A 12,382-nucleotide genomic window follows, 5' to 3' on the forward strand; every position below is an offset into this window, starting at 1 on the left:
GCTGACAATTTGGGATTTAGCCGACCAAACTGAATTCTTATTGGATAAACGAAAATAACATATACAAAGATCATGATGGTAGAACATGACAAAATTTCATGCCGGCTGGCATGTTACCCAGTTAAACAAGGCCCCTGTTGTTTTTGCCAGGGAACCAGGGTGAACAGCGAAAGGTCAGTTACTGGAACAAATCTGAAAACACACGTCAACTCAACATCAGAGTTAAAGATCGGTACTATCAACATAAGAAGCTTCAATGGCAAAGAAATGGAGCTAGTCAAGGAATTAGATAAGTACCAGATCGACATAATAGAAGTTACTGAAACAAAAAAGATGAAAACTGGTGAGATCTTTCTGAGCAATAAATACAAAATGTTATATTCAGGCAATGACAATCAAGGAAAAGAAGGAGTGGCCATAGTATTCAATACAAAATACGAGGCTAATCTTCTTGAATGCCAGGCAGTCTCAAGTAGAGTGATGTGGGCAAATATCAGAATGGGGAACTGAACAATGAGACTTATTTGTGCCTATGGTCCCACAGAAGGTTCTACTAAGGTAGAAGTGGAGGAATTTTTTGATGCTTTAGAAAAAGCAACTGACACAATGAAAAAGGAAAAGTTGGTCCTTGTTGGGGATCTGAATAGCAGAGTAGGAAATGAATGTCAGACATGCAAAAATATTTTGGGAAAATTTGGAGAAAAGAGCCTAATAATAATGGTAAATACCTGTTGAATTTCTGCTCAAGACATGGACTGGTTATAACTAACACCATGTTCCAACATAAAAATGTGCACAAATTCACATGGAAAGAACAGGCAAGGAATAAGGAAAGTCTCATTGACTATGTTATTGTTGATAGTGATGTTTTCTCCCTGGTGCACGACAAGAGACTATAGAGAAGATTTGAAATTTGAAGCGATCACTATTTAGTCTTGAGCAGGATAAAATTGAATTTCATATTGAAAAGAATAACATGTAAGACAGTTTTAAAGCAAATAAAAGTAGCAGCTCTCAGATGTGAACTGTAGACTAACATACACAAAGATTACTGAAGAAAAAATGAAAGTTTGAGAATAGGAACCAATCCTTGGAGATTCAGTGGCAAGCCTTGAAGAAAACCCCGATTGATTCAGCCAGAGAGGCATGTGGTGAGGTTGTCTGCAAGGATAGAAAAATCAAAACTGCATGGTGGACACAAGAAGTTAAAGAGGCAGTGAAAGAAAAGAAGAAATCTTATCAAAAATTCCTGGCAAATAAGTCAGCTTGTACTCTTAGAGAATATAGAGACAAATGCAAGAAAGCGAAACATTGTGTAAAACTAGCTAAACAAAAGTCATGGGAGGACTTTGGCAAGAACATAGAAAATAAATATCAAGAAGGTGGTAAGATATTCTGGAGGTTGTTAAAGAAGCTTAGAAATGGAGAAAGAGTGCTGTAAAAGAAGTTAGAGATGATAAAGGTTACATGAACACGGAGGAAAAAGATATCCTCGAAGTATGGAGTAATTACTTCGAAAAATTGCTAAATGAAACAAGCAGTGATAGCACAGTGGTAAAAAACACTGAACAGGCATACAGTCAGGAATACATATCCATATGTATTCCTGACTGTATGACTGTATGTAAAAGCCATCAAAGGCTTGAAATGTGGAAAGCTAGCAGGAGTGGATGATATTTGACCAGAAATGCTGAAATATGGTGGTATAAAAGTCTTACGGTGGCTGCACTGCATAGTTCAGAAAGCCTGGACAGAGTGACGAATTCCCGATGACTGGAGTAGAGCTTTCGTAGTACCCATATATAAAAAAGGGAAATGAAACTGATTGTGAGAATTACAGAGGTATTTCCCTACTGAGTGTTCCTGGCAAGATCTATGCAAGTATTCTTGAGAAACAGTTGAGAAGAATTGTGAAAGAAAAGCTTAGTGAAGAAAAAAACTGGATTCAGGCCAAATAGAGGCTGTCAGGATCAGAATCACTTTACGACAAATAGTCCAGAAAGCATGGGAATATAACAAAGATCAGTATTTAAGTTTTGTCGATCTGGAAGAGGCATATGACAAGGTGCCAAGAGAGAAGCTATTCAATACACTGCAGTTATATGGTGTCAAAGGGGGCATTATATCAAGCAATATTTAGTCTATATTGAGTTGTAAGTCATCATCATCAAATTCCTGCCATGTACCCTCAAAAGGGTTTACAGGATATGATAGTACTACATGAAAAAAACTATCATTACTAACTTCCTATCTACAATTTTCCTCCAAATCAGTCTGTTACTTGTCAAGACTCCAACATTATCAGATCTTATATTTCTATCGTCTAAGGCACTTTGTACCGTATCACTCCACCTATATCTTGGTCTTCCTCTGGGTCGTTTTGCTGCCAACCTGGTCGAGAACACTTGCTTTGCTAATCTTTCCTCGCCCATTCTGTTTAAGTGACCATACCACCTGAGATTAGCTCTGCTAACGCATTCCTGGATGCTGACAATGTCAAGTTCTTTCCTAATATCCTCGTTTTTAATATGATATTGCCATTGATGCCATCTGTTCACGCCTATAATCTTTCTCAGGACTCTCATATCTGCGGTCTCTAGTCTTTGGTAAAGTGTTTTACTTCTGACCCAGCTCTCAGATCCATAAGTTAAAATTGGTTTGAACACTGTCTTGTATACAGCTAATTTAGTGTTCCGACTAATTTCTTTCTTATTCCATATGAATTTATTCAATTGACTTCCCACGATACCAGCTTTGCTGATTCTGTTGTCTATTTCTATATTTAGTTTACCATCTTCAGTAAAAATTGTGCCTAAGTAGCTGAAATGTTTTACTTGTTCCACAGGTTCTCCATTCACAACACAGTTGACATTTTCAATGATTCTGCCTATTTTCATCGTCTTTGTCTTTTTATTGCTGACCTTCATATGGAATATGGAATTTTTCTACTTCAAGTATGGATATGTATTCCTGCCTGCATGTCTGGTCAGTGTTTTTGACCACTGTGCTGTCATCACTGCTTGTTTCATTTAGCAGTTTTTCAAAGTAATTACTCCATACTTCAAGGATTTCTTTTTTCTCCTGTTTTCATGTCACCTTTATCATCTCTAACTCCTTTTACAGCACTCTTTCCTCCATTTTTAAGCTTCTTCAACAACCTCCAGAATATCTTACCACCTTGATATTTATTTTCTATATTCTTGCCAAAGTCCTCCCATGACTTTTGTTTAGCTAGTTTTACACAGTGTTTAGCATTTTTGCATTTGTCTCTATATTCTCTAAGAGCACAAGGTGACTTATTTGACAGGAACTTTTGATATGCTTTCTTCTTTTCTTTAACTGCCTCTTTAACTTCCTGTGTCCACCAGGGGGTTCTCATTTTTTTATCCTTGCAGACAACCTCACCACATGCCTCTCTGGCATAATCAGTCGATGTTTTCTTCAGAGTTTGCCACTGCATCTCCAGGGTTTGGTTGCTGTTCTCGAACTCTCATTTTTTCTTCAATAATCTTTGTGTATTTTAGTCTACAGTTCATATCTGAGAGCTGCTCAACTTTTATTCGCTTTAAAACTTTCTTACATGTTATTCTTTTCAATATGAAATTCAATTTTATCCTGCTCAAGATTAAATAGTGATCACTTCCAATTTCAAATCCTCTGTACACTCTGGTGTCCTGCACCAGGGAGAAAATATCGAAGGATGAACAGGAAGATTGTTTAATGTTAAATCTGGTGTGAGACAAGGATGTACATTATCCCCCCCTGTTATTCATTATCTATATGGATCACATTATGAAGGAAAGTGGTATTAAACATGATATCAGAATTGGAGATGTTAATCTCAGCTCTTTGCTTTATGTGGACGATGTTATACTTCTGAATAAATTCGCTACAAGTTTACAAGATTCCCTGACTAAATTGAATAACTGTTGTAATAGATATGGTATGAAGGTCAGAATTAAAAAGACAAAGACAATGAAAATAGGTAGAATTGTTGAAAATGTCAACTGTGTTGTGAACAGGGAACCTGTGGAACAAGTAAAACATTTCAGCTACTTAGGCATGATTTTTAATGAAGATGGTAAATTAAATATGGAAATAGACAACAGACTCAACAAAGCTGGTATGGTAGGAAGTCAATTGAATAAATTCATATGGAATAAGAGAGAAATTAGTCAGAACACTAAATTAGCTGTATTCAAGACAGTGTACAAACCAGTTTTAACTTATCGATCTGAGAGCTGGGTCAGAAGTAAAACACTTGACCAAAGACTAGAGACCGTAGATATGAGAGTCCTGAGAAAGATTAGAGGCGTGAACTGATGGCCTGAATGGCAATATCATATTAAAAATGAGGATATTAGGAAAGAACTCGACATTGTCTGCATCCAGGAGTGAGTTAACAGAGCTAATCTCAGGTGGTATGGTCACTTAAACAGAATGGGCGAGGAAAAATTAGCAAAAGAAGTGTTCTAGGTGGATTGATACAGTACGATATGCCTTAGACGATAGAAATATAAGATCTGATAATGATAATATTGGAGTCTTGACAAGTAATAGACTGATTTGGAGGAAAATTGTAGATAGGAAGTTATTAATGATGTAAATTTTTCATGTAGTACTATCATATCCTGTACACCCCTTGAGGGTACATGTCAGGAATTTGATGATGTATAACTGAAATGAGAAGCAGAGAATGTTGAGTCAGAATAGTAACAATTATATAAGGGAATTGTTAAGTTATTTGTAAATCCCATTAAGCTGTCTAGTAAATTAAGAAATTTCCAGAAAGATAATTAGTAATCTGGAATAATAATGTATAATCTGTACAAGTCAAGCATAGTGATGGAGGCAGTACCTATGCAGAAAGTGAGGTCAGAAGGACTATCTGGAATAAGGTAACCTAACAGATTAGGGAGAGTGTAGGATCACCCAAGGGGAATGAACGATGGGGTTCGTGGGTAAAAAACAAATTGAATAGAGGGCACCCAAAAGGGTGAATAAAAGACTACGTACGCCATATAACAGGGGTCATCTTCGGTTCCTGGATTCCAGTTTTAGGAGTTTTGTTGGAGGATTCGTGAGAGAACAGTGGGTTGACTACAGTGATGTTGGACGACGAGGGCTATTCTTGAGAATGCTTGAGGATTTCTAAGCGAAGCTGATTGTGTTACGACGGCCAATGCAGAATCAAGCCATCTAATAAAGTCCCATCGAGGAGAATGGAGAAAATTTCATGTGGAGCGGTAGACAGCATGACAGTCCGGTAATGATTCAAAGAAAAGCGTAGTGCATCGCTAGGTGCAAAGATTGCCAACAACTATATAGTAAGGTAATCCAGATCTACATGAGATATCGGCATGAATTCAGAAAGGATCCGGTAATGTAAAGAATTTAGTTTTATGTTAAAAATCGCTTAGAAGAATAAGAAATTTGTGTATACTGTAAACTAAGGACACTAATAGAGAACGTGTAAGTGAGAATTTGATTGAATTAGTTAAGACCCCATGGAAGAAGGAAGAATTGTTGATAGGCAGTATTTTGATTGAGAATGGCTAGGCTTGACTAATGAAATTTAGAATTAAGATAGTTATTGATAGAGTATTAATGAAAGTGTTCAATGCGTGTTTGGTGAATAACTTGTGAAAGGAATTATATCCTAGTAGTGTTATGCTTACACTTAATCTTATCTTTTCGTAATTGAAAGATTTAGTTCAGTCAATTTCATTGTTGTGAATTAGCATGAACCTTAGCTTAGAGTGAGTTTTGTTCTATCGAGTATTTGAATTTTCTTAACTGTAAATGTTTTGTGTTTTTCCAATAAACATGTTTTGTACCTTATACCTAAGTTTATGCCTGATTACGAATTCAAACCACCACTTATGAAACAGAACCTTTTGGCAGGAAGAAATTAGATATTATTGTTTAAGTGAGCTTTAGGTCACTACTGATAACTGAATCTGCACGGCACTAGCGTAAGATTAATTATTGTGTGTATCCCTTTTGAATTTAGAACTGTTTCCCTGAACAAGAGTCTCTCTTCTGTTATAGGATATAGGCTAGTGCAGCATAAAATAAATTTTGCCAATATCCAAAGAGGAAATAGATCTGAATTAATATTTTAAAGGCACAACAGTAGATTAGGAAGAAGGCTATTTAGAGGTAGAATAAGGTAAAATATAGAAAAGTAAATGACTTTACAATGCCAACAATGGAGAGGGCAGTACTGTTTCACAAGGTAATGAAATTCATCTACCAGTCATCCTAAGTAAAGGATTACATACAACCAGTGGTGAGCTATGAAATTTTAACAAAGGGTTCGCAAAGCAAATAAAATAAATAAATAAATAAATAATTAAAAAAACTTATTTCACACCAAAACTTTTAATACTGCTTGTGTATAAATTCCAATCAAAAAGTATGAGGACAATCAACCTCTAAAGGCCATCATTTTTAAACAAATATTTCATGATCTAAACATGAAATATTTGCACACAATCAACTGTGTTAATTTATCTTACATAAGAAAAACATTTAACTATCAAAATATAATAAGAATGAAATCTTTTATAAAAGATTTGATTGGCTACTGGTTTTACCATAGGATTGGCTACCAGAAGGCAGATGGGTAAAGATAGCACATAGCTTATTTCATTTTCAAAATTGAGCACATTTGTTATAGAGGAGTTGAAACAATAATTCCAAATAATCCATACATTGCCGAATAGACTAATTTTTGTTAGGTTACTGTATGAGTTGGTTGCTCAGTATGTTTCAAAAAAAAAGGGGGGAGAAAAAAAAGTAAACAAGAAGAATAAGGAGTTCGCAAATTTGAAAAAAACTTAAAAAAGGGCTCGCACAAGCCCTTTATAGCTCAACCACTGCTTACAACCAAGTAAAACCAAAAATTTCCATACCTCTGTTTCTGGGGACAGAAGAATGTCCACAAGGATTTTGTACTGTTCAAAACTACAATTTCCCAAACCTATACTCTTAATAATTTCAGTTATATGGTTCATCTTTACTATTCTGCATTATTCCAATATCTGGAGATTTTCCTACAAACTTGAAATTACCTATTAAGAGGGAATAAATAGGAAAATAAATCATTAACATTTAATAACTAAAGTTACATAAAAAATGCATATATGATACAAATCTACAAATTCTATTGTCACTCAAGGCATTGGCAGAGATCATTCATAACCTAACTTGAAACAAAACTTATCTTCTTCAGTCTTATGAAGCAGTCCTTACATAGTACTCCCTAAGAACCACAGCCTCCAGCTGTTTAAGAAAAATACTGGTCTATATCATACTAAATGTAACATAGGTTTTTACAACCTTTATTTACAAGTTAGCAAAAATTGATTAGTGAATGATAGATTACTGATTGTGACAGAAAATATAGCTGAAGTATTTAACAAAGAATTCATCAGCATAATTTTATTTCATCATTTCATAAACATGATATTATACAGAGCTTGAATGTGGTAAGGCAGAACTGATGATTACTAAGCAGGTATGAAAAATTAAGTAAACTTGATGTTCACAAGGCAATAGATCTCATGTTTAAAGGGAAGGTTCCAATGAGTTAATGGTATATTTGAAGCAGAGAGCCTAGTGAGGACCAGAATTCAGAACTGGGTTGACAGCAGCAAAATTCTCTTTGATGGACAGCAAGGGTTTGCTAATGGAACATTGTGTTTTAGTAACTGCTTACTACTATCATTATTAACATCTGACCTCCATGGAGCAAGAAACTCAACCTGGGATGTACAAACTATTGCACACAATACTCATCCAACCATGCTTTAAACTGATTCAATGTGTCTACATTTCACAACATACTCATGCAATGCATTCCACTCTCCATGCAAAGAACCTTTTCCTCACTCCTCTGCTCACACCCTCCTTAGTTTCCAGAGATGGCATCTTTGTTCTACTCCCTCTCCCATTCTATGTAAAATCTCTTCCATGTCAACCTGATAATCCCTGACTATACATGTCTCAATCATACCACCCCCCCTTACTCCTATTCATGATTGCATGAATCTTATTATAACAAGGTGACAGATGCAATGGACAAAGATGATGCATACACAGTAATATATTTAGATTTTGCAAAGGTCTTCAATAGATTGCCACATGACAAGTTGGTAATTAAATTGGACAGATGTAGTTAGATGATAGATTAGTGTGTTGAATTGGAGATTGGCTGTTTGATAAGTATCAGCAGGTTGCATACGGGGAGAGAAATATCCCAGAAGAGGAAAGTCACTAATAGTGTGCCCAAGGGATCATTTCTGGGAGCCCACTCTTGTTTAATTTGTATGCAAAATGACATTGGGAAGGGTTTGAATGGTGATATACAATTGTTTGCAGATCATGCAAAGTTGGGAGAGAACTATGAGAGGTAGAATGAACAGGACATTGTGGCCTTGCAAGAGGAATTGAAAAGGCTAAGTGTTGTGTGGGAACACCAGTTTAATGTAGCAAAGTTTAAGGTTTTAAAATCTGGGAAGCAATGACGGGGTGCACAGTAGATCTGTGGGGATCTTAAAGTAGAGATGAAAGATCTGGGGATAATGGTGGATAGGAACCTGAAATTTCAGACATTTTGCTAAAATTGTGAAGCAGCACAGCAGATTAGAACAATGTTGTGGAAAACCCTGGCATGGAGAAGTAAGGCTTTGATCCAAGTACATACGGATTATTGTGCATGTGCACAGATTGGGTCTCCTTGTTTCAGAAGGATGAGTTGTTGGAAAGAGGTTCAAAGACAACTGACTATGAACATCCACTAGATTTAAAAGTTCTGTAGTACTTACGTAGTACTGGATGTGCTAAATCCAGAGTTGTTAAGTACTAATAAGAAGATTGAGACCGAAGATTTAGAATTCTTCACTTCTAGGAAGATTTTGCACAACATTCAAAGAGTGAGAATCTTTATATGTGCTGCCCTGGACTTTTGAAGGCTTAGGCATGGCTACAAAACAATATATAGATACAAGGGTGGTCTGAAAAGTTCTTGGCCTAACAATGAAAAACGAATTTATAATTTCAAAATTATTTTTATTTTTCAACATAACCTCCCTTAAGACTAATGCATTTATTCTAGTGATGCTCCAGCAATATTATCCCATCCCTCTAGTGGTTCTCAGTAGGATCTGCAAAATACTCCTCTATAGCTACAATCACCTCTTGATTCGAAGAAAAACGTTGACCAGCGAGTCAGCATTTTTAGTTTTGGGAAGAGACAGAAGTCAGAAGGAGCCAAATCTGGGGAATAAAGTGGATGTTCCAACAATTCATAGTGCAGATACCTTAATTTTCTAATTGCCAAAACACCTTTGTGGGCAGGGGCACTGTCCTGATGAAAGATGATTTTTTCTTCTGCAAACCGGGTCTTTTCTCATGAATTTTTTCATCTAGTCTGGTTAAAAGATCGGAATAATATTCCCTGGTTATTGTTTTACCCTTTACAAGATAATTAATAAAAAAAATGCCTTTAGCATCCCAAAACACTGATGCCATGACCTTTCCTGCTGATGGAACCAACTCTGTCTTCTTTGGCACTGAATAACCAGCTTCTGTCCACTGTTTGGATTCTGGTGTGTAATGGTGAATCCAAGTCTCATCCACAATAATAAATTGATGCACAAAATAAGTTTTATTCTTGTTAAAATGCTCCAAGCACTACTGTTCAGAGATTTTCATGATGGGTGATGCAAGCGCGTCACCCATCTTGCCCAAAGCTTTTTCATTTGCAGTTCTTTATGCAAAATATATCCTACACGTTCTTTTAAAATGTCTATAGTCTCAGCAATTTCATACAATTTGACTCGCCAGTCATCCAATACCATATTGTGCACTTGATCGATGATTTCTGGTGTTACACTTTCTGGATGTCCTTCATGTGGATCATCTTCAAGGCTGGTACGGCAAAGTTTAAACTCAGCAGCCCATTTCTTAATTGTCTAAAATGAAGAAGAAGAGTGCCCATAAACTTTTATGAACTTCTTTTGCCATTAAACCTTCTTTTACAAAGAATTTTATAACTGCATAATACTCAATTTTATCCATTTCAAAGGATACAGAGAACACTTTTGCTTCAAAAAGCTGTATAAAACAAACTACTTGATAGAATTACTAGCAATTTCACATGGATGCTTATGACAGCCGTACCAACTTAGGGAAAAAAAAAAAACATGCCGATAGTGTTGCCATCTATGGTCGAAGCCGAGAACTTTTCAGACCACCCTCTTATGTGATCTAGTTCCACATATCTGAAACACTTGATAGTTTTTTCCTTCATATGTGGCATTCTTTTCTGATTAAAAGAACTAACATTTTCCTTTTCACAAAAAAGCTACCTGTAACAATCAAAATTCTGAAACTGATTTTAAAATTTCATCCTGGGTCTTTGAAATAACTATCATCTACTCTCTTTTCTAATTCATGCTTCAACTTCTCAAAATATTCATGAAATTTCTGCATTTGAGAGCTCATGTCAGCAGAACTAGTATACGAAGTATCCTGGATTTACAGCAATTTCTTTTACATGGTAGGGAAGAGTTTGATTCATCAACTGCATTAACAGATTTAGCTGTGTTCGGACACAAACTCTGAATTAGTGATTCTTCCCTTTGAGCAACTTCAAGAGCTCTTTTAACAGCAGTAACACTATCTGCAAATGGATCTTTTTTAATTCAGGCTTTAGTCCATTTCTGAATTATTGAAAAATTCAATATCCCACTCAGCAATTTATAATCATATAAGAGTTTTGTTTAACTGATCATAAAATTGGAAAAAGGATTCTTTTGGCATATGTGTGTGAACTTTTCAAAGATTTTGGTCAAGTTCCTTTCTTCTGGAAAATTCCTCAATCACAATACTTTTAAAGGTTGCAGAATTTTAAGGTAAAGCTAAGCATTTTGCTTAGCTTTACCTTGCAGTTCAGACTTCAACATTAATAGCATCTGTTCTTCAGATCAAATACCAATTTTCTTAACTGTTTCTGCAGCTTCAAAAAAATGCTTCAATATTTTCATTAAATTCACCATTAAAGCTTTATATAACATAATTCGAGTTAACATATTTCGAAAATTCTTCATTTTGTAATGAAGATTCAAAACTTTCCCTTATTACACTTGAATTATTCATTTTCTCAATTACTAAAATATACTAATATTATTCTAAATAATTCTACACTAACCACCCGGCCTGGTTGGCTGAGTGGTTAGCGTATCTGCTCTCCAACGAAAAGGCCGCGGGTTCAAACCCTACTCTGGGCATGGATGTTTCTCTTTGAAAATACTAATAGTGATGGCAGGCAGTAGATGGTGTTGGTGTAGATCAGGGGTCGCCAAATTTCTTTGACCGTCAACCCCTTCAAGAGTTTCTCGACCCCCTCTATTTTACTATTACGTAATTATAAAATGACACGCAAAAAAGACGCTTATGTGAGTTTTTAGATTGTTTTATAGTTAGTATTTATTGTATGTATAATATAGTATATATAATTATATTACTACTACTATCACTAGCAATATCACTGGTATTACTAGTGATATTAATATACTGGTATTAATATCATTAATATTACTACCAGCTCCGCTCACCTCTTCAACATAAAGAAGTTTAGTTAGTGAATGAATAACAATTGAATTATAATATGTATGTTGATGAATTTTAGAGCATTAACGCTAACTTGTATGTCGATGCGCAAAAATGAGACTGGGATCGAATATGTGCAAGTAAATAAGCAACCGCGCATGTGTTGCAATCTCGCCTGCGCCGCGCCGGCCAGGCAGAAACCACAGACATCCATTTATTGGTAAATACGTCATTTTGGCCTACTTGATTGGCCTCCATAACTATTTTCATGACCTTGCTCCATCTTACGGTCCTATTCATGTCACTGTTCCCACGATTCACTCTTAATTGCGTTGTCATTCAGGATGGAGGTAATCCAAGTTAACCGAATTAAATATTACCCATACAATGATGTCTTATATTTTTCTATCGATCCCCAATCGACCCCCTAACAATGTTATAGACCCCTGGGGGTCGATATCGACCACTTTGGCGACCACTGGTGTAGATGATGTGGTTTGCTATAATTGGATTGAGTGATGAAGACAGAAATTTGTGGAGTGGGTGCCCTCGCTCAATGAGTCCTTGGACTCCCTGGAAATGTCATGCAATAATAATAATAATAAAAATCCTCCTGTTCCTAGCAACTGTGCCATTATATGTTTGTGTGGGTGTATGGTGGGAATGTATAATTTCTACTTTACTATCTACACAATATCTATCATACCTTGATCTCACTGACAGAAAGCACTCACAACTAACTCTGGCAACCCATATCAGTCAT

The 12,382-nt window shown here is 35.9% G+C and overlaps 1 protein-coding gene across 1 annotated transcript in view; it reads right to left on the reverse strand.

Moving 5' to 3' along the window:
- The window catches only part of Tif-IA (RNA polymerase I-specific transcription initiation factor RRN3 homolog Tif-IA), a 308,793-nt gene that overhangs the window by 287,047 nt on the left and 9,364 nt on the right, over nt 1–12,382 (reverse strand). The window contains exon 2 of the mRNA XM_090397940.1: nt 6,918–7,076. Coding sequence (XP_090254066.1) covers nt 6,918–7,019 — 102 coding nt within the window. The 5' untranslated portion in view covers nt 7,020–7,076. The remainder of the gene's footprint in view (nt 1–6,917; nt 7,077–12,382) is intronic.

Source organism: Typopeltis vanoorti, chromosome 9, assembly GCF_054136105.1.
Source record: "Typopeltis vanoorti isolate ZY-2024b chromosome 9, IOZ_Tvanoo_1.0, whole genome shotgun sequence".
In the NCBI taxonomy this organism is placed as follows: Eukaryota; Metazoa; Arthropoda; class Arachnida; order Uropygi; family Thelyphonidae; genus Typopeltis; species Typopeltis vanoorti.